The sequence below is a fragment of the Schistocerca cancellata genome, chromosome 4 (assembly GCF_023864275.1).
Source record: "Schistocerca cancellata isolate TAMUIC-IGC-003103 chromosome 4, iqSchCanc2.1, whole genome shotgun sequence".
In the NCBI taxonomy this organism is placed as follows: Eukaryota; Metazoa; Arthropoda; class Insecta; order Orthoptera; family Acrididae; genus Schistocerca; species Schistocerca cancellata.
This window is the reverse complement of record NC_064629.1, coordinates 248,893,099-248,914,851: the sequence shown is the minus strand read 5'-3', so window position 1 is coordinate 248,914,851 and position 21,753 is coordinate 248,893,099. Positions and strand designations below refer to the sequence as shown.

Below are 21,753 nucleotides of genomic sequence, written 5' to 3'. Positions count from 1 at the left end.
TTCCTTACTTGAACAGTGTGCAATCATTCGTTTTCTGAATATGCGTGGTGTGAAACCAATTGAAATTCATTGACAGTTGAAGGAGACATGTGGTGATGGAGTTGTGGATGTGTCAACAGTGCGTTTGTGGGTGCGACAGTTTAATGAAGGCAGAACATCGTGTGACAACAAACTGAAACAACCTCGGGCTCGCACAAGCCGGTCTGACGACATGATCGAGAAAGTGGAGAGAATTGTTTTGGGGGATCGCCGAATGACTGTTGAACAGATCGCCTCCAGAGTTGGCATTTCTGTGAGTTCTGTGCACACAATCCTGCATGACGACCTGAAAATGCGAAAAGTGTCATCCAGGTGGGTGCCACGAATGCTGACGGACGACCACATGGCTACCCGTGTGGCATGTTGCCAAGCAATGTTGACGCGTAACGACAGCATGAATGGGACTTTCTTTTCGTCGGTTGTGACAATGGATGAGACGTGGATGCCATTTTCCAATCAAGAAACAAAGCGCCAGTCAGCTCAATGGAAGCACACAGATTCATCGCCACCAAAAAAATTTCGGGTAACCGCCAGTGCTGAAAAAATGATGGTGTCCATGTTCTGGGACAGCGAGGGCGTAATCCTTACCCATTGCGTTCCAAAGGGCACTACGGTAACAGGTGCATCCTACGAAAATGTTTTGAAGAACAAATTCCTTCCTGCACTGCAACAAAAACGTCCGGGAAGGGATGCGCATGTGCTGTTTCACCAAGACAACGCACCCGCACATCGAGCTAATGTTACGCAACAGTTTCTTCGTGCTGATAACTTTGAAGTGATTCCTCATGCTCCCTACTCACCTGACATGGCTCGTAGTGACTTTTGGCTTTTTCCAACAATGAAAGACATTCTCCGTGGTCGCACATTCACCAGCCGTGCTGCTATTGCCTCAGCGATTTTCCAGTGGTCAAAACAGACTCCTAAAGAAGCCTTCGCTGCTGTCATGGGATCACGGCGTCAGCGTTGTAAAAAATGTGTACATCTGCAGGGTGATTACGTCGAGAAGTAGCGCCAGTTTCATTGATTTTGGGTGAGTAGTTAAGTAGAAAAAAAATCGGAGGCCTTAGAACTTGAATGCACCTCGTATATCATTATTAAAAATGAAACAATAAATAATGCACATCATTATAAATGAACCTACAAAGTAAATGTAAAAATAATTGCCATTTGGTACTGATAGGTGGTGAAGAGAGACATGGAGTGTGTTGTGGAAAAGAAATTATATTAGTTTGAAGTGTATGCATAAAGAAGATAGCACAAAAGTTCGTTGTTATGTTAGATGTAAGAAAACGGTACTGCTAACATATTAATCACACAGTTTCTTATTCTACAGAAAAAAATCAGTATCAGTATCAGTACCATATCGAAACTGCAGGGGTAGTGCATCGGCATATAAAAAAGGGTCTTTCAGTAGCTCTACTATGAAACATGCACTGTTGAACGTGTCAATCACCCAAGAAAGGTAGTGAACCCAAGTTCAATAGCTGAGCTACAGTGATCAACAACCTCCTCCAATGCGCCTTTACACTCATCAGCCCCATACAATGAGCTGTTGCCTTCTCCTACAACATTTCTAAAACTTCTCACAAAAAATAAGCACAAGGCAAAGTTGTTTCAGTTACTGATTCTAGTAACAACATTACATACTCTAATTGTTTCCACTCTTTCATATGCAATACCCGCTACTTCGGCCACAATGTTTTCTAGCTCCAGAAGCTGCTGTTGAACAGTTTTAAGAAATACTTCTAAATTTTCTTCAGTAATTTCCCAGCCTTGAACCAGCACCTGGAACAATTTTCAAAAATTTTTACTTGACTGTGCATGCACATCAACCATTATTCAACTATATATTTAAAATTAAGAATTTTTTCAGCTTGTCATATTTTCATATGACTGACTAGTTTTGTATGGACCAGCTGCATTATTCTTTGTTGTCAGAACTTTCCCAAGATTACCATAAAGTGTGGGGCAACACTTACATTAAAAGATGTAAATCAACATTATCAATACAGTCACTCTACTTCACACAAGAAAAAAGATAAATGTGGTATGACACAAATTAACTAAAAAACTCAATGCTACATGCTCAAGTTGTAGAGTGCAGTATGGGTAAAAGATAATTGCATGTATTATACCTCTTGTAATCTATAATTAAATGAAAATACATCTTTGAGCAATCATCTTATTGCAAATGAGAGGAGCCGGTTTCAAGTGCACTTTCATTAAGATAATGGTATTTTATAATACAACTTCCAAAACAGAAAAAGGGGAATATGATGGCATAGAGTTGACTATTACCCAAACAGGTTGATCACTGATGTGATTTCACAACACATCAGCAACTGCTGTCCATTAAGGACTTTCAGCTGTGACGGCCTGATATCCACAAATGACTGCTTCATTTTAATTTCTCTGATTTTGGTGACTGGGCAAGTGGCTGGAACCTGTACATAGTAGCAGGGAATGGTTGTAGTAGTTTTGAGAGTGATGTAAACAGTGACAGGATTCACCCTGCAGGTCAGCTGTAATTATCTGGCAAGCATAGGACTGACTACCTTTTCATTTGATGACTTCTTGTGGAATAGTCGCTGAACACTCTTCTTTTTTCTTTATACTAGGAAACAACATATCCAGGGTGTGCATAATGAATCTGCTGGTGTACTGTCCTACATTCTCCATGTGTGTATTTTTCCGTATGCTGATCAAACAGGTGAAGGAGATGGCTGTATCTGTGTCATCAAGAACCTTGACTGATGGTTGTAGCCCAAGTCTGGTAGTTTCTAACACCGCTCCTCCATTATGGCCTGTTTTGAAGAGATCAGTATCGATGATCAGCAAACCTCTTCTGAATTAATAATGACACTTCACCGGAAGACTGGGTTTGAGATTCATCGCCGTTACTTTTAGCTGTACGAATTCAACACCAACAGATGTCAAAAAATCTTTTACCTCTAGCCACTTGTCATATTATCAATGCAAGATCTTGATGGGCATGCAGAAGTGATGCAACATGACGTGGCATGGACTCTACTAATGTCTGAAGTAGTGCTGGAGGGTACTGACACCATGAATCCTGCAGGGTTCAGGGCTGTCCATAAATCCGTAGGAGTATGAGGGGGTGGAGATCTATTCTGAACACCATGTTACAAGATGCTCAATAATGTTCATTTCTGGGGAGTTTGGTGGCCAGCGGGAGTGTTTAAACTCAGAAGCATGTTCCTGGAGCCACTCTGTAGCAATTCTGGACATGTCGGATGTCACATTGTCCTTGCTGAAATTGTCAACGTCTGTCAGAATGCACAATGGACACGAATGGATGCAGGTGATCAGACAAGAAGCTTACATATGTTTCACCTGTCAAGAGTCATATCTAGATGTCAGGGGTCTCATATCACTCCAACTGCACACGTCCCACACCATTACAGTGTCTCCATCTGCTTGAACAGTCCCTGCTGTCATGCAGGATCCATGGATTCATGAGTTTGTCTCCATACCCGTACACATCCAACCACTCGATACAATTTGAAAAGAGACTTGTCCGACCAGGCAACATATTTCCAGTCATCAAAAGCCCAATGTCGGCGTTGACGATCACAGGTGAGGCATAAAGCTTTGTGTCATGCAGTCATCAGTGGACCTTCAGCTCTGAAAGCTCATATTCATGATGTTTCTTAGAATGGTTCACACTGACACTCGTTGATGGCCCAGCATTGAAATCTGCAGCAATTTACGGCAGGGTTGCACTTCTGTCACACTGAATGATTCTCTTCAGTTGTCGTTAGTCCTGTTCTTGCAGGATCATTTTCCAGCAGTGATGTTGGAGATTTGATGTTTTATTGGATTCTTAATACTTACAGTACACTCGTGATATGGTCGTATGGGAAAGTTCTTCATCGCTACCTCAGAGATGTTGGGTCCCATTGCTTGTGTGTCAACTATAGCACCATGCCCAAACTCACCTAAATCTTGATAACCTGCCATTATAGCAGCAGTAACTGATCTAACAACTGCACCAGACACTTGTTGTCCCATATAGGCGTTGCCGGCTGCAGCACCATATTCTGCCTGTTTATACAGGGTGTTACAAAAAGGTATGGCCAAACTTTCAGGAAACATTCCTCACACACAAAGAAAGAAAATATGTGGACATGTGTCCGGAAATGCTTACTTTCCATGTTAGAGCTCATTTTATTACTTCTCTTCAAATCACATTAATCATGGAATGGAAACACACAGCAACAGAACGTACCAGCATGACTTCAAACACTTTGTTACAGGAAATGTTCAAAATGTCCTCCGTTAGCGAGGATACATGCATCCACCCTCCGTCGCATGGAATCCCTGATGTGCTGATGCAGCCCTGGAGAATGGCGTATTGTATCACAGCCGTCCACAATACAAGCACGAAGAGTCTCTACATTTGGTACCGGGGTTGCGTAGACAAGAGCTTTCAAATGCCCCCATAAATGAAAGTCAAGAGGGTTGAGGTCAGGAGAGTGTGGAGGCCATGGAATTGGTCCGCCTCTACCAATCCATCGGTCACCTAATCTGTTGTTAAGAAGCATACGAACACTTCGACTGAAATGTGCAGGAGCTCCAACGTGCATGAACCACATGTTGTGTCGTACTTGTAAAGGCACATGTTCTAGCAGTACAGGTAGAGTATCGCATATGAAATCATGATAACGTGCTCCACTGAGCGTAGGTGGAAGAACATGGGGCCCAATCAAGACATCACCAACAATGCCTGCCCAAACGTTCACAGAAAATCTGTGTTGATGACGTGATTGCACAATTGCGTGCGGATTCTCGTCAGCCCACACATGTTGATTGTGAAAATTTACAATTTGATCACGTTGGAATGAAGCCTCATCCGTAAAGAGAACATTCGCACTGAAATGAGGATTGACACATTGTTGGAGGAACCATTCGCAGAAGTGTACCTGTGGAGGCCAATCAGCTGCTGATAGTGCCTGCACACACTGTACATGGTACGGAAACAACTGGTTCTCCATACAGTGCCGTGGTCAATGTTACCTTGTACAGCAGCAACTTCTCTGACGCTGACATTAGGGTTATCGTCAACTCCACAAAGAATTGCCTCGTCCATTGCAGGTGTCCTCGTCGTTCTAGGTCTTTCCCAGTCGCGAGTCATAGACTGGAATGTTCAGTGCTCCCTACGATGCCGATCAATTGCTTCGAACGTCTTCCTGTCAGGACACCTTCGTTCTGGAAATCTGTCTCGATACAAACGTACCGCGCCACGGCTATTGCCCCGTGCTAATCCATACATCAAATGGGCATCTGCCAACTTCGCATTTGTAAACATTGCACTGACTGCAAAACCACAGTCGTAATGAACACTAACCTGTTGATGCTACGTACTGATGTGCTTGTTGCTAGTACTGCAGAGCAATGAGTCGCATGTCAACACAAGCACCGAAGTCAAGATTACCTTCCTTCAATTGAGCCAACTGGCGGTGAATCGAGGAAGTACAGTACATACTGACGAAACTAAAATGAGCTCTAACATGGAAATTAAGCGATTCCGGACACATGTCCACATAACATCTTTTCTTTATTTATGTGTGAGGAATGTTTCCTGAAAGTTTGGCCGTACCTTTTTGTAACACCTTGTATATCTCTGTATTTGAATACACATGCTTATAGCAGTTTCTTTGGCACTTCAATGTGCATACGCTAATTGTCTCCTAATTTCCAAATGAAATTTTTTCCGGCCATTGAGCATTTCCACATTGTTGATGAATCACTCTTGGGTGGTAGCATTCAAGTAAAAGTAGACATTGGCAAGGTAGATCATGTCATCCCACCTGCTGTACTTAATGACACAGTCAAATCCCTTTAGCTATTTAGTCAGATCCTGGCCAGTGTCATCTGAAAACATTACTGGTAGCTGATAGGCATCTGACTCAACAATTATCTGGTAGCCATTGGTACCTTGAAAATGCAGTCCACTGGAAGGATATACTTTTTGTATCTGTGGTCCTGCCCACGAAGTCAGCGGCATTTGCATTGCTTTGTCAGAGCTAAGGTGGTATCGACATATAACTTAGCCAGTGTAGCCACCAAACTATGTAACATAGAATCCATAATACAGTATCACTTGCAAGGAAATAGCCATCGACTGCAACTAACACTTCACACTGACAGCACATTTATTGAGTACACATGAAGCATACACAGATATGTACTTCCTGCCTTAGCAGCAAGTGCTCATGTTAATACATATAAAGAATGTTCTACCATATTACAGTATCCCAAAAATACTCCCTTTATCAGAATAGTTCCAGGACAGTTTTTTAATTTCTGAGTTTGAAATACTAAAGAGTAAGAAATGTTTGTATGTTACCTGGAGCATTTGTGTCCTTAAAACGACCTTGGTCATGTTTCCATGCAAACTCACTAGGTTGCTGGGTTGTGCTTAGCAACACATTGTTTGGGTTCTTGATGCAATAGTTACAGTTACACAATGGATGCCGATTGTGAGCAAAGAGTGAACATTAAGTTCCGCATTAAGCTCATGAAGATCGGGAAAATCTATACTGAAATGTGGACAATGATTAAGCAAGCATATGCAGGCAAGCCGCCTTCATGAAATCGTGTTTTTGAGCAGCACAAAAGGATTTGTGAAGGCAGAGATTCAGTGCAAGACGATCCCACAGCTGGTCACCTGTCTACAGCACAGACGTTGAGCGTGTAAGGCAGTTATTGCAAGAAGAGCGTCATGTAACTGTGCGTCCAATATTGGAAGAACTTAATTTGAACTGTGATGGTTGCCATAAGATTTTAGACAAATATTTATGGAAATGGAAATTTAATGCAAAACTCATTCCTCACACACTAACAGATGAACAAAAAGAGGAAAGACAAAGAATTTCTATGGAACTACTGGATAGAGCCACATGTGATCCCACATTTCTGTGAAAGATTATGGCTGGGGATGAAAGTCTTTGCTACCAGTATGATCCTCACACAAAGTTTCAAAGTGCAGAATGGTGGATTCATGGAGTGCGGGATAGTGGATTCATGGATCACCAGACTCAAAATAGTAAAATGACTACCTTTGAGAATAAAGACAATGCTGATTACACTCTTCAGTTGTAAAGGATTAGTTCACGATAAGTATGTTCCTCCAGGTCAAACAGTGAACCAAATTCTTTACATCAAAATCTTGAAGCGTTTCACAAAGCAATTTGGCATCGCTGCCCTGACTTCTAGTATTCTCAGGACTGGTTCTTACTGCACGACAATTCAAGACCCCATAATGCTTTATCTGTTATTGAGTATCTGCCCAGAATTTATGTCACTGTCATTCCACATCTGCCACATTCAACCAACCTCTCGCATTGTGATTCTTTCGTGTTTCCACAAGTGAAAAGGTGACTGAAACAAAAATTTCATCAAGATATCACAGACATCTATCACACTGTGACAAATGAGCTTACAATCACTGCTGTGAACATTTTCTTGCTTGCTTCCAAGACCTCCAGAAACATTGGCAACTGTGTAGAGATAGTCAAGGGGACTACTTCGATGAAGAGCTAGATTCATTACTTGGTAAGTGCAATTTTCTATTTTCTTAAAAACCTGTCCTTGAACTTTTCTGATAAAGGGAGTATAAGTAAGTCCCAGAATCTTCAAGAAATCACAGATCTTAAAATGACAAATAATTACAGGAATCAAACATTGTCAGCAGCCGTCGACTATATCTGCTACACCACAGAGAATGACATTTTGCATGTAGCAATATTTTAAATGTAAAGCAAAATTACAAAAATATAAAACTGTCAAGTTACAGCATAAAAATATAAAGCTGTTTTTCTCTTTATTTTATACCTTTACATTAGTTGCCTTGGTTAGGCATGCTTTTAGAAATACTATCTACAGAGAACATCAGTGTGCTCAAAATTAATTGAATAAGTCACAAAAGACAGAATAATGAGTTACAGGCATAAATACAACCTTCTAGCAGAGCACAGTTTGGTTTCCAATGTGGAAGAAGTACAATATTGTTCACTGCAGAGTTCACGAAAATGGTACTTGAGGATCTTGGCCATGATGACTGTTTCACAGGCATAGTCTTAGACTTGGCCACAGTTTTTGACACTACTGACCATAAAATATCACTAAACAAACTAGAAGCACTAGGAGTAAGATGAATAGCAAATGAGTGGTTCCAGTCTTCCATGGAAAAATATGGTTAAAAAAAAAAACACCCGACAGTTCACATATCTGCTGATGATACACTTTTAACGAAACAAGTATCAAACAAGAAACATATAGACACAGGCGTGCCTCAAGATAGTACACTGAGTCAAATTTACCGAGCGAGGTGGCGCAGTGGTTAGCACACTGGACTCGCATTCGGGAGAACGACGGTTCAATCCCGCGTTCGGCCATCCTGATTTAGGTTTTCCGTGATTTCCCTGATCACACCAGGCAAATGCCGGGATGGTTCCTTTGAAAGGGCACGGCCGACTTCCTTTCCCATCCTTCCCTAATCCGAGCTTGTGCTCCGTCTCTAATGACCTCGTTGTCGACGGGACGTTAAACACCAATATCCTCCTCCTGAGTCAAATTCTGCTCTTAATATACACAGCAAAGACTTTCCAGGCAGTATAAGACACGGAGAAAAAGTTATCTTTGCTGATGACAGCGACATCACTACCACTGATAGAACACCAGAACTTGTAACGAAGGAGGCAACTGAAAGCATCAAGGAGGTTTACAAATGGACAGTAGGTAATAAATTAACATTGAATATAAACAAAACAAACAACATGCACTTCATCACCAAGAGGGAAAACAACTCCGTTCCATTAAGCACAGATTACATGAAATTAAATGTCATATGGCATTTTTAACTGGGAAATTCTACAGGAAGGGTTCAACCACTAAATCCCAAAGGGTTGAACTGGACTCAAACCTGGGAGCTTTGTCTATCATACCACCTCACATTCCTCTGCAGAGTGAAAAGTCATTCTGGATTATTATTATTATTATTATTATTATTATTATTATTATTATTATTATTATTATTATATTTTTAACTTAATCATTATAAAAACAATTTTCTCTCTGCACAGTGTAATGCTTTTTGTTTGTTTATTTATTCTTTCATTCATTCATCCAAGAATCATTTTTCAATGATATAGGATACAATAAAAAGTAAATAGCTCAAATGTACACACACATAGAATACATAAATATGTTTTTAGGACAGGCAGGGTTCAACCACTAAATCCTAAAGGGTGTTCTTCCTCTGCATACATTAGTCCCTTTATTTGCAGTTGTGAGAGAGCTGTGTTGTATGTGTATCTGCAGAGTGTAGGTGAGTGGAGTAGATGTGTGTATAGTGTAGTATTATGTTAGAGTTGTATGATGATGAGAGAAAGGAGAGGGTGAAACCCAGTGCTGACTCATAGCCTGACCTCTTGAATAGCATAATGGGAGCTGACAAGCTTAACATCCCCATCCAATGGATGGATCATAATCAACAGTGTCATGTGTCCTCAATTCATGAGACACTATGAAAAGGTTTGGTGGAATTTAATCCAGGGTATTGGCACAAAAACTGGTGATTTAGGAATTTTACATCACCAGCTCTCTTCTTGCCAGCCAAAGACTGGCAATGAAAATTTCATTCACCAGGAGGCTTCAAACAAACTTACCTCCGAGTCCCATGCCACTGCACGGCATGCATTAGCAATCTCAGTCATACAGGCAAGTTAAGCACAGACAATAAAGCTTCAGGTTGTGTGACAAACGCAAAGTTCTTAGGGATGAAGACTGAGTGTCACTTGAAATGAACACACAAAGCTATTGGTAAAAAGAATGTCATCAGCATGTTACACTCTTACAGTTCTACCATCGATTTGTAACAGCCAAGGTCTTTTGATGACATATTATTCCTACATACATGCAATTCTCAGCTATGGGGATTCTTTTCTGGGGAGTAAAGACACAAAATATGGGTAAAGATTTCAAACTTGAGGAAAAGGCCATAATAATGAAGACCTTCTTTCTTAATGATGAGTTACCCCACGACATTATTCTACTTGACATCATTGAATGAAAATATGCAAAATATGTCAACTTACTGATCTGTCTCTCCTCTATATTTGCAGTGATTCTAAGTGCAAATGTGGCTGAACTAAGTTGTTTTAGGAGTTTAAAAAAATCTTTTTTGAGTTTAAATTCTCATTGATATGGACACCTAAAAATTTTGAAGTTTGCACTCTATTTATTATTTCTTCACCAATTGTTACACTTATCATGGGGGTAGTACCCTTAGGTGTGTAGAACTGGATGTCATATCTTTTTAAAATTGAGAGTGAGATCATTCACAGAAAATCAGTTAATGATAGTTTTAAGAACTTTGTTTACCATTTCTTCTGTTTCTATATGTATGCTTGGATCGATTACATTACTAGTGTCATCTGCTTGTTGTGATTAGACAGAAGAACGTTTACATATATAAGAAACAATATTGCGCCTATTCTTGAGCCTTGTGGAACCCCATAAATCATTTCTCCCTGGATAGAAGAATCATCCCTCCTTACATCTGGTTGAATTACTAAGCGCAACTTTCTGCATTTTTTTTTTTTTTTTTTTAGTTAGAAATGACATTATCAATTGGTTGGCCATGCCATCAATCCCATAAAACTTGGTTTATCTCAGAGATTATTGCAATCACACAGTCAAATTCCTTAGCTAGATCACAGAAAACACCAACCAATACTATTTTGTTATTTAATACTTGTAAAATTTGGTGAGTGAATGTGTAAATGATATTCCGAAATCCAAACTATGATTTACAGAGCATATTACTGTTGCTCAGATGGGATAATATTCTTGAATATGAGGTCAATAGTGAAACAGGTCAATAGTTACTGACATCTCACCTACAACTTTTCTTACAGAGGGTTTTAACAATGGCATATTTCAATCCCTCTGGAAAAATACCTTAAGTTAGTGATGTATTACATATTTCATATAAGACACGGCTTATTATATGGAACTAATCTTTAGTATGCTAATCTTTAGTATCTTCAAACCCAGATGAGCTTTTATTTTTGAGAGAAAATATAATTTTCTTTGTTTCAGAGGGCAAAGTTGGTAATTTTATAAGAGTTACTTTTTCAACATACTGCTATGATTTTTCTCTTGAATCGGTTGTTTGTCCCTATATTTTTGATTTATTTAAGAAATGATTATTAAATACATTTGCTACCTGTGATTGATAATTTACAGTGCTTCCATTTAATGCAATACTGATGTTATCCTCTTTTTTTGACTGAGTGTCCTGTCTCTTGTTTCACTCCATTCCATATAGCCTTAAGTTCTGTTGATGGAATTACTGATTTCTGATTTAATGTGCATCTTCCTTGGTTTTTTAATAACTTTTCTTAGTAATTTTGAGTAATTTTTTTAGTGTGCAACTACTGCAGGATCTCTCATTGCTCTTGCCAATAGATACACACAGGTACGTAGTTCACTAACAGTGGTATAATTGTGGAACAAGAGCAAATTTGGACTCACATTTACCAAGAAAAAATAAACAAAGAAACCTCAAAACAGCATTTTCTATCAGGGAATAAAACTGTATGATAAACTGTCCAAGGAGATGAAAAAGATTACTAACACATATGCATTTAAAAAGGCAGCTAAAATATACTTTATAAGTAATGTATGCCATAAAATTAAAGAATGCTTAGAGGATTCAAAGTGCCAGTTAATAATGAAAGAGGGAAATTCCAACACCCTGTCACATTACAATACATGACAACAACATAGTGCTGTTACCAGAAAATCTTGTGCCAAGATCTACAGTGCATGACAGTAATGTCTTGCCATTCTCCTGAGTTCAACACCTTATTCTCCATGGGGGAGATGCTAACTCATTTTTCAGGCAGACTGAACAGACGTGGAGACATGCATTAGCCATAGAAGCAGCATGTTTATGGGGCTGGAATCAGTTTTCCAAAGAGACTGAAGGGAGTGCAAGGCATGTTCGTGGTCTCGGCGTCACCAGCGAGTGTCCATAGTTTGTGCAGAGATACAATTAAAAACTATGTTGTATAAGTTATCTTGTGGAATAAAAAGAATATTGTACAATAGGGGCAAACCAAATGTGGCAGTGCAGTTGTTGAGACACAGATCTCATATTCAGGAGGACGGAGTTTGCCATCCTGATTTACCACCCTATCATCCTCAGCCCATAAGGATCACTGGATGCGGACATGGAGGGACACGTGGTCAGCACACCGCTTTTACTGCCCCTGTTAGTTTTTGTGACCGGAGCAGCTACTTCTCAATCAAGTAGATCCTCATGTGGTCTCATAAGGGCTGAGAACACCATGCTTGCCAACAGTGCTGGGCCGGCACAGACTGTGACCCATCCTAGTTCTAGCCTAGCCCAACACCGCTTAACTTCAGTGGTCTGAAGGGAACCAGTGTTACCACTGGTGCAAGGGCATTGGTCATCTTGACTTACATTTTCCTACATCATTTCAGGCAAATGGCAAGATAGACTCTCCACCTAGGCAATGGCTGACCACAAGTACTGTCCTAAAAACATATTTATGCATTCTATGTGTGTGTACATTTGAGCTATTTACTTTTTATTTTATCCTATATCATTGTAAAATGATTCTTGGATGAATGAATGAAAGAATAAATAAACAAAAAGCATTACACTGTGCAGAGAGAAAATTGTTTTTGTAATGATGATAAAGTTAAAAATATAATAACAATAATAATAATCCAGACTGACTTTTCACTCTGCAGAGGAATGTGAGTTGGTATGATAGGCAAAGCTCCCAGGTTTGAGTCCAGTTCAAATAATTCATACATAATATAATAATGTATGTGTGTATGTATGTATTTATGTTCCACATCTCCTCCGAAACCATTCTACCAACTTGAACCAAACTTGGTCACATATCACTTCCTGCCTGAAAAGAAGTGCTGTGGGGATAAGAATCACCTACCTATCAAAGGGGTGGGTGTGAAAAAGAAGTATAGCCCATGATCCACAAATACTCAGACTTTATTCGTCCAGTATTTGCGAATGAGAGCATTTAGTAACTTGCAACAAACATTACACAATTTCAAACCTTTACAAAACTTTTTCTCACCAACAACCCCCACAAAATAATGTAGGAAAAAGGTTTATTTCTTACTACATTTTTGCTGTTCATGCAGTAAAACTGTCATATATTTTAATTTATTACTTCTGTACTACTAGGTGTATTCACAACACATTTTGCAGACCATATTCACATATACATTGAGACCCACCAGGATAGTCAAGAGTGCTAATAGGCTGCTTCCTGGACTCAGGTAGGCGTGCCGCCCAGGATCGAATCTGCCCAGCAGATTAATGATGAGGGCCGGTGTGCCTGGATATGATTTTTAGGTGGTTTTCCACATCCCACTAGGTGAATACTAGGCTGGTCCCAACATCCCACCTCAGTTACACGACTCACAGACATTTAAAACATTTTCGCACTATTTCATGATTTACACTAGACGCAGACAGCTGTGGTACACTGATTCCGTCCCGAGGGGTACGGGGTAGCGGCAGGAAGGGCATCCGGTTACCCCTTCGAATTACCCATGACAAATCCAATTGTAACAGTGCCGACCCTGCGCAAACTGCAGGAAAAAGGCTCAAGCGAAAGAAGAAGATTCACATATACCATTTAATGCACCTGCAAAATTATAGCATAAACTGCAAGGGTGAAATTCATTAGAGCAAGTGAACTATGTGTACAAACACATGTGACATACATTAAATATATGAGAAATACATGTGATCTGTGCATATGTGGGCAAAACAATGGATTAAATGCTCCTCCTAAATCCCTGAATCGATTTTAAGCAAACTTGGTATACATACTACTTACCATCCGGAGGGGGGGGGGGGGGTATGCTGTTAAGGTAGGAACCAGCAATCTGCTATTTGGGGGGGGGGGAGTGATAACATGGAGAGAGAAGGGAGTAGGAGACGATGGACAGACAAAGAGGGAGACAGGGAAATGGACACAGATAAGGGTAAGGAGGAGATGGACAGAGAGAGGGGAATGGGGGAAATTGTCAGAGAAATGGAAGAGGAGGAGAGGGAGGGGGGGGAGGGGAAGGAAGAGATCGGACTACAGAGGATGAGAAGGAGATGGGGGAGGCGGAGCTGGACAGAGGGTAAAGGAGCAAATGGACAGAGGGGGGAGGAGCAAATGGACAAAGGAAAGAGGAAGAGAGAGACAGAGACAGGGGGAAGAAGAGATGGATTGAAACAGGGGGAGGAAGAGATGGACAGAGAAATGTAAGAGGATTAGATGGACTGAGAGAGGGGGGAGAGGAAATGGACAGAGAGAGGGAAGAGGAGGACATGAATAGTTGTATTATAAACCCATTTTCAATACTGTTTGATTCAGTACTTCATTCCTTTATCTATCCATCTAATTTTCAGTATTCCTTCGTAACACTATATTTCAAAAGCTTCTAGTCTCCTCCTGTCTGCATAATTTATCAAACATTTTTCACTGCCACATAAGACTACTCCAGACAAATACTTTCAGAAAAGATTTCCTTAAACTTAGACTTACATTCAGCTTTGAAATATTTCTCTTTTACACAAACACTTTTTTTTACCAATTGTACTCTACATTTTATATCCTCTTCAGTTTTCTCGTGTCCATTTTTTCTGCCCAAATAGCAAACCTTATCTACTATTTTGTGTGTCTCATTTCATACTCTAATTCTCTCAGCATTACTTGGTTCAATTTGACTACATCCCCCACCATTGTTTTACTTTTGATGGTGTTCATTTTATAACCTCTTTTCAAGTCACTGTTCATTCTATTCTACTGATCTTGCCAAGTCCTCTGCTCTCTCTCTCAGAAATACAGTGTCACTGTAAAACATTTTTATTTCTTCTCCCTGAACTTTAATTCCCTTTGCCAACTTTTTCTTTGTTTCCTTTATATTTGTATTCCTCTTTGTCAAATCCATTTAATGTATTTTTATATCTCCTTTCATCAATTAAAACTGATATATTGTATGTTATCCAAGGATTCCAATTGTTTTTTTTTTTTTGCCTAGTTGGTTTTCTGCTGCCTTTACTATTTCACCTCAAAAAGCTACCCAGTTGTCTTCTATAATATTTCTTTTGTCATTTTCAGTTAGTTGTCCGTTAGTGCTGCCTTTTAAATTCTCAACAATTGCTGACTTCTTGTAACTTATCCAGATCCCATCTTCTAAATTTCCTACCTTGCTGCAATTTCTTCAGCTTTAAATTGCATTCCACAACTAATAAATTTTGGTCAGAGTCCACATCCATATTTTTGCAGTTTCAAAATCTCTATTTCACTATTACATCATGTCAAACTTTTCTGTGCCTCCAAGTCTCTCACACATATACTCTCTTCTTTCATGATTATCAGCAGTAATTATGTATCGGCAAATATTAAATTGTGCACTGTGCAAAATCCTAGCAGGTGGCTTGTCCTTTCATACTTATCCCTTACTCCATGTTCTCATACTTTTTTCTTTATCTTTCTTTTCCTACGATCAAATTTAAGTCCTTCATCACAATTAAATTTTCATCTCCATTACTGAACTACACAATTAATTGTTCACCAACATACATATTTTTCAGTCTCTTTGTCATCTTCACATCTAGCATGCATATGTACTTACAATGCTTCACAATAGCTAAATACGTGTGGGAATTGAATGTTTGGTCTAATCTCCATCTCCCCCCTCTCTCTGCCGATCTCCTCCTCCTCCTCCTCCTCCTCCTCTATCTGTCTGTCTACCACCTCCTCCTCCCTCTCTCTGTCATGCTACTCTTCCTCTCTCTCCCAGTCCATCTCCTTATCCCCCTCTCCTTGTCCATCTCCTCCTCCCCTCTCTCCGTCAATCTCCTCCCTCCTGTCCTCTACGTTCATATCCTCCTCCCATCTCTTTCCACCTCATCTTCTCTCTGACTTTGAACCTTGTTCACTTGTATTGCAAAGAAAACCTTGATAGGGAACTGAAGTCACTTAAAATGAATGGGTAAATCGACTGGGATCATTGGTATACAGGGTATGAGAGAGACCTCTCCAGCTGCTGGATCTGTGAGGATAGTAGATTCAATTAGAGAATTTTGTATGGTTTTAATCTGTGAATGGGTAGAACTGCAAAGTTTCAGATGATTCAGGGTCCATAGCAGTATTCTAATCATAAGCTACAAATACTACTTTCGTGTTTTCTGTTAAAACCAACTGCAAGGAATAAAATGAAACAGTATATTGTTATGTACAGAAATTCTGTTTAAAATTATATATAAAGACTATATAAAGGTGAAAAACCTATCTAATGGTTTAAATGCTCTGACATCATAGTTAAAATTGACTGCAAGAAAGAAAACTGAACCATTCACTTTTACAGCACAGCGCATCATTTTGTTCTCCTAGTTGATTTTAACACAAAACCTGTGCAAGTGTACAGTGTTGTTTAAAAAATATATAGCCAATGGCCATCTGAATGTTTATCAGAGCATTGCGCAAAAGTTTGAAGTAAATCGATACATATCTTTTTGAGATTCTTCCTATCAATATTTCCTCTTTATATATTACATATATATATTTATATACAATACATATTTTAAAAAATATGTAGTTTATGTCCATTTGAATGTTTAGTAGATTACATGTAAAAATTTTAGGTAAATCTGCGAGCAACTTTTTGAAATTTTTGCTAGCGAAGTTTGCCCTTTATACATTATCCATATTTATATTCATACATATTAAAATATGTAGCCTATGCCTGCCCCAATGTTTATTAGAACAACATATAAAAATCTGAAGTAAATCGGTCAAGAACTTTTTGAGATTTTTGTCAACAACTTATCCCTTTTATATATGACATAGATATTTATATACCATATACATTAAAAATATGTAGTCTATGTCCATTCAGACATTTGTTATTGTGTAAAGATCTGAAGTAAATCAGACAAGAACTTTTCGACACTGGACTACAAGTTATCCTTATATAGTAGTATAGATTACTGCAGTGGGTCATGGATTTGTGTCTATCCTCGCTATAAGATATCCACTATATCATCCATAGTAGTTTACCCACACAAATCATTTCTTTGTTCATAATTAGACCTACTCCTGCATAACTCCTATTTGAGGTTTTTGTTGATAACCCTGTGCCCACTTGACCTGTTAGCCTGTTCTTCCTGCCACTGCATTTCACTAATCCCCACTATATGTAACTTCAAGACTTCCCTCTCTACCTATCCAATTAAGGGATCCAACACTGCACATTTGGAACCATAGTTGTCTTATTATTAACCCATACAGTAGACATTCATGTCCTTCCTGCAGAACTACATAGAAAGTCCATGTTGGCTAATGTTAGATATCAACCAACCATCCAGACTGTTGCCCCCGCAAATAATGAAAAGGCTACTGCCTCTCTTCAACAATTATATGTTAGTCTGGGCTTTCAACATATAACTCTCCAATGTGGTTGCACCTGCATTACACCTGCCTGTATCACAAAAGCATGTAAGCCACACCATTGTGGCAAGGTCCAGTGCCCTACATTTGTGCATCGCTATCAGTGAAACAGCACTGATTGGACTGGACTGGTTGGGGGAAGAGACCAAACAGCGAGGTCATCGGTCTCATCGGATTAGGAAAGGACGGGGAAGGAAGCCGGTCGTGGCCTTTCAAAGGAACCATCCCGGCATTTGCCTGGAGTGATTTAGGGAAATCACGGAAAACCTAAATCAGGACGGTTGGACGCGGGATTGAACCGTCGTCCTCCCAAATGCGAGTCTAGTGTGCTAAGCACTGCACCACCTCGCTCAGTGAAACAGCATTGAGTCAGCCATGTTTACCTTCATATTTTGCACATTGCTCTCAAATTTTTTGGACAATGTTCATTGTGAATTTCTGCATCTGATTATAATCATCATGAGCTTTCAAGAGCCATTACATAAATATACTTCATGTCCTTTAAAACTATCAGAGTTGCTTCATTGGCTTTGAAGATTAAAAAGTTATGAGTCAACTATGCAGTAAAATATTACCTTTTCTTTCTCAGTAGCATTGATCACTGTTGCTCTATCAGAAGAAGAAGAAGAAGAAGAAGAAGAAGAAGAAGGGCCTCAATGACGATGATGAGGACAACGACGACGACAACAATGTCAACAACAACAACAACAACAAAGAGGAGTCCTTTTTCATGTTTTGTATGGATAAATGATGACGGTGTCCTCTTGGGTAAAATATTCTGGAGATAAAATAGTTCCCTATCTGTATCTTTGGGCAAGGACTTCTCAGGAGGATGTCATCCTCAGGAGAAACAAAACTGGCATTCTACGGATTGGATCATGTTATGTTAGATTCCTTAATCACACAATAGGTTAGAAAATTTAAAAAGGGAAATGAATATATTGAAGTTAGATACAGGGGGGATTAGTGAAGTTCGGTGGCATAAGGAAGAGGACATCTGATCTGGTGAATACACAGTAATAAATACAAAATCAAATAGGTGTAATGCAGGAGTAGGCTCAATAATGAATAAGACAATAGAAATGTGAGTAAGCTTCTATGAATGTCATAGTGAACGCATTACCATAGCCAAGATACATACGGAGTCCACATCCAGCACAGTAGTACAAGTTTACATGCCAACTAGCTCCACAGAAGATGAAGAGATTGAAGAAATGTGTGATGAGATAAACGAAATTATTTAGATAGTTAATGGAGATGAAAATTTAATTGTGATGGGGGACTGGAATTTGATAACAGGAAAAGGAAGAGAAGAAAGAATTGTAGGTGAATATGGACTGAGGGAAGGAATGAAAGAGGAAACCACGCGGTAGAATTATGCACAGCGCATAATTTAATCACTGCTAACACTTGGTTTAAGAATCATGAAACACAGTTGTATATGTGGAAGAGACCTGGACACATTGGAAGATTTCAAACTGATTATGCAATGGTAAAACAGAGATTTCAGAACCAGATTTTAAATTGCAAGACATTTCCAGGGGCAGATGTGGACTCTGACCACAATTTATTGGTTATGAACTGTAGATTGAAACTGAAAAAATTGGCAACAGTTGAAATTAAGGAGATGGGACCTGGATAGGTTGAAAGAACCAGAGGTTGTTGAGAGTTTCAGAGGGAGCATTAGGGAACGACTGACTGGAACAGGGGAAAGGAATACAGCAGAAGATGAATTGGTACCTTTGAGACATAAAATATTGAAGGCAGCGGAGGATTAAATTGGTAAAAAGACAAGGCCTAGTAGAAATCCTTGGATATCACAGGAGATATTGAATTTAATTGATGAAAGGAGAAAATATAAAAATGTAGGAAATGAAGAAGGCAAAAGGGAATACAAATGTCTAAAAAATGAGACTGACTGGAAGTGCAAAATGGCTAAGTAGGAATGGCTGGAGGGTAAATGTAAGGATTTAGAAACATATTTAACTAGGGGAAAGATACATATACCACAAAAGGAAAATCAGAGATGTCTTTGAAGAAAAAAGAGAAGCAGCTGTACGAATATGAAGAGCTCAGTCAGAAAACCAGTCCTGAGCAAAGAAGGGAAAGCTGAAAGGTGGAAGGAATGTGTAGAGGGTCTATACATGGGAGATGAACTTGAAGGCAATATTATAAAAATGGAAGAGGACATAGATGATGATGATGTGCATGGTATCATACTGCACGAATTTGACAGAGCACTGGAAGACCTAAACTGAATCAAGGTCCTGGGAGTAGACGACATTCCATCTGAACTACTGACAGGCTTGGGAAAGTCACCCATGACAAAGCTCTTGGTGTGCAAGATATATGAGACAATGAGACAGGCAAAATATCCTCAGACTTCAAGAAGAATGAAATAATTCCAATTCTGAAGAAAGCATGTGCTGACAGGTGTGAATATTACCCAATTATCAGTTTAATAAATCATAGCTGCAAAATACTAACACAAATTCTTTACAGAAGGATGGAAAAACTAGTAGAAGCAGACCTTGTGGAACATCAGTTTGGATTCTGGAGAAATGTAGGAACACGCAAGGCAATACTGACCCTACAAATTCTCTTAAAAGATAATTTAAGGAAGGTGTAAACCTACATTTACAGCATCTGTAGAGTTTGAGAAAGCTTTTGACAATGTTGAGTGGAATACGCACTTTGAAATTCTGAAGGTAGCAGGGGTAAAATACAGGGAGCGAAAGGCTATTTACAACTTGTACAGAAAACAAACAGCAGTCATAAAAACTGAGGAGCACGAATGGGAAGGAGCGGCCAAGAAAGGAGTGAGACAGGGTTGTAGCCTATCCCTGATGTTATTCAATCTGTACACTGAACAAGCAGTAAGGGACACCAAAGAAAAATTTGTATTAAGAATTACAAGTTCAGGGAGAAGAAATAAAAACTTTGAGGTTTGCCAACAACTCTGTAATTCAGTCAGAGACGGCAGAAGTCTTGGAAGAGCAGCTGAATAGAATGGACAGTGTCTTGAAAGGAGGATATAAGATGATCAATAACAATAGTGAAACACGGATAGTAGAATGTAGTCGAATTAAATCAGGGGATGCTGAGGGAATCAGATTAGGAAATGAGACACTTAAAATACTAGATGAGTTTTGTTATTTGGGTAGCAAAATAACTTATGATGGCCAAGGCAGAAAGGATATAAAATATACACTATCAATGGCAAGAAAAGTGCTTCTGAAGAAAAGAAATTTGTTAACATTGAATATAGATTTAAATTTTAGAAAGTCTAGTCTGAAAGTATTTGTGTGGGGTGTTGTCATGTCTGGAAGTGACACATGAAATAAACAGTTCAGACAGAAGGAAAAGAGAAGTTTTTGAAATGTGATGTACAGAAGAATTCTGAAGATTATCTGGGTAGAAAATGTAACTAATGAGGAAATGCTGAATAGACCTAGGGAGAAAAGAAATTTGTGGCACAGCCTAACTAGAAGAAGGATCAGTTGATAGGACACATTCTGAGACATCAAGGATCCGCAATTTAGTACTGTAGAGAACTTTGGGGAGGGGCTGGGTGGGGGGGAGGAGGGGGGGGGAGTAAAAATTGTAGAGGGAGATCAATAGATGAATACAGTAAGCAGATTCAGAAGTATGTAAGGTGCAGTAGTTACTCGGAGATGAAGAGGCTTGCACAGAATCAAGTAGCATGGAGAGCTCTATAAAAGCAGCCTTCGGAATGAAGACCACAACAATAATAATATCCCTCAGGAGGACACCCAACAACTATATCCATCAATCAATGCCAAGCCAAATAACTGCTTGCATAAGGGCCAGAGGTGGCCTAATGCATTACTGACTTGCTCAGTTTGTGAAGCTCTTTCTTTTGAATAAATCATCCAACTTTTCTGAAATTGTAATCACTTATTTATCTGTACATGTACATATGAACATCACATCTATTGATTTCCAAACCATTCATATAATTCCTTTGTGGTGCATCCCTCCCTCCCTCCCTCTCTCTCTCTCTCTCTCTCTCTCTCTCTCTCTCTCTCTCTCTCTCTCCCCCCTTAAGTGTACATTCGCAAAAAACCAAAACAGTTATACAGCAAGGGATTGCTAGATTGCTAAGCACAAAGTAGGTCAGGTTTTCACAATCTGTAAGTCACTATATTTTACT

The 21,753-nt window shown here is 39.3% G+C and overlaps 1 protein-coding gene across 1 annotated transcript in view; it reads right to left on the bottom strand.

Annotated features, from left to right (window-relative positions):
* The window catches only part of LOC126184062 (KICSTOR complex protein SZT2-like), a 218,434-nt gene that overhangs the window by 151,088 nt on the left and 45,593 nt on the right, over positions 1–21,753 (bottom strand). Inside the window, exon 6 of the mRNA XM_049926422.1 lies at positions 1,687–1,824. Coding sequence (XP_049782379.1) covers positions 1,687–1,824 — 138 coding nt within the window. The remainder of the gene's footprint in view (positions 1–1,686; positions 1,825–21,753) is intronic.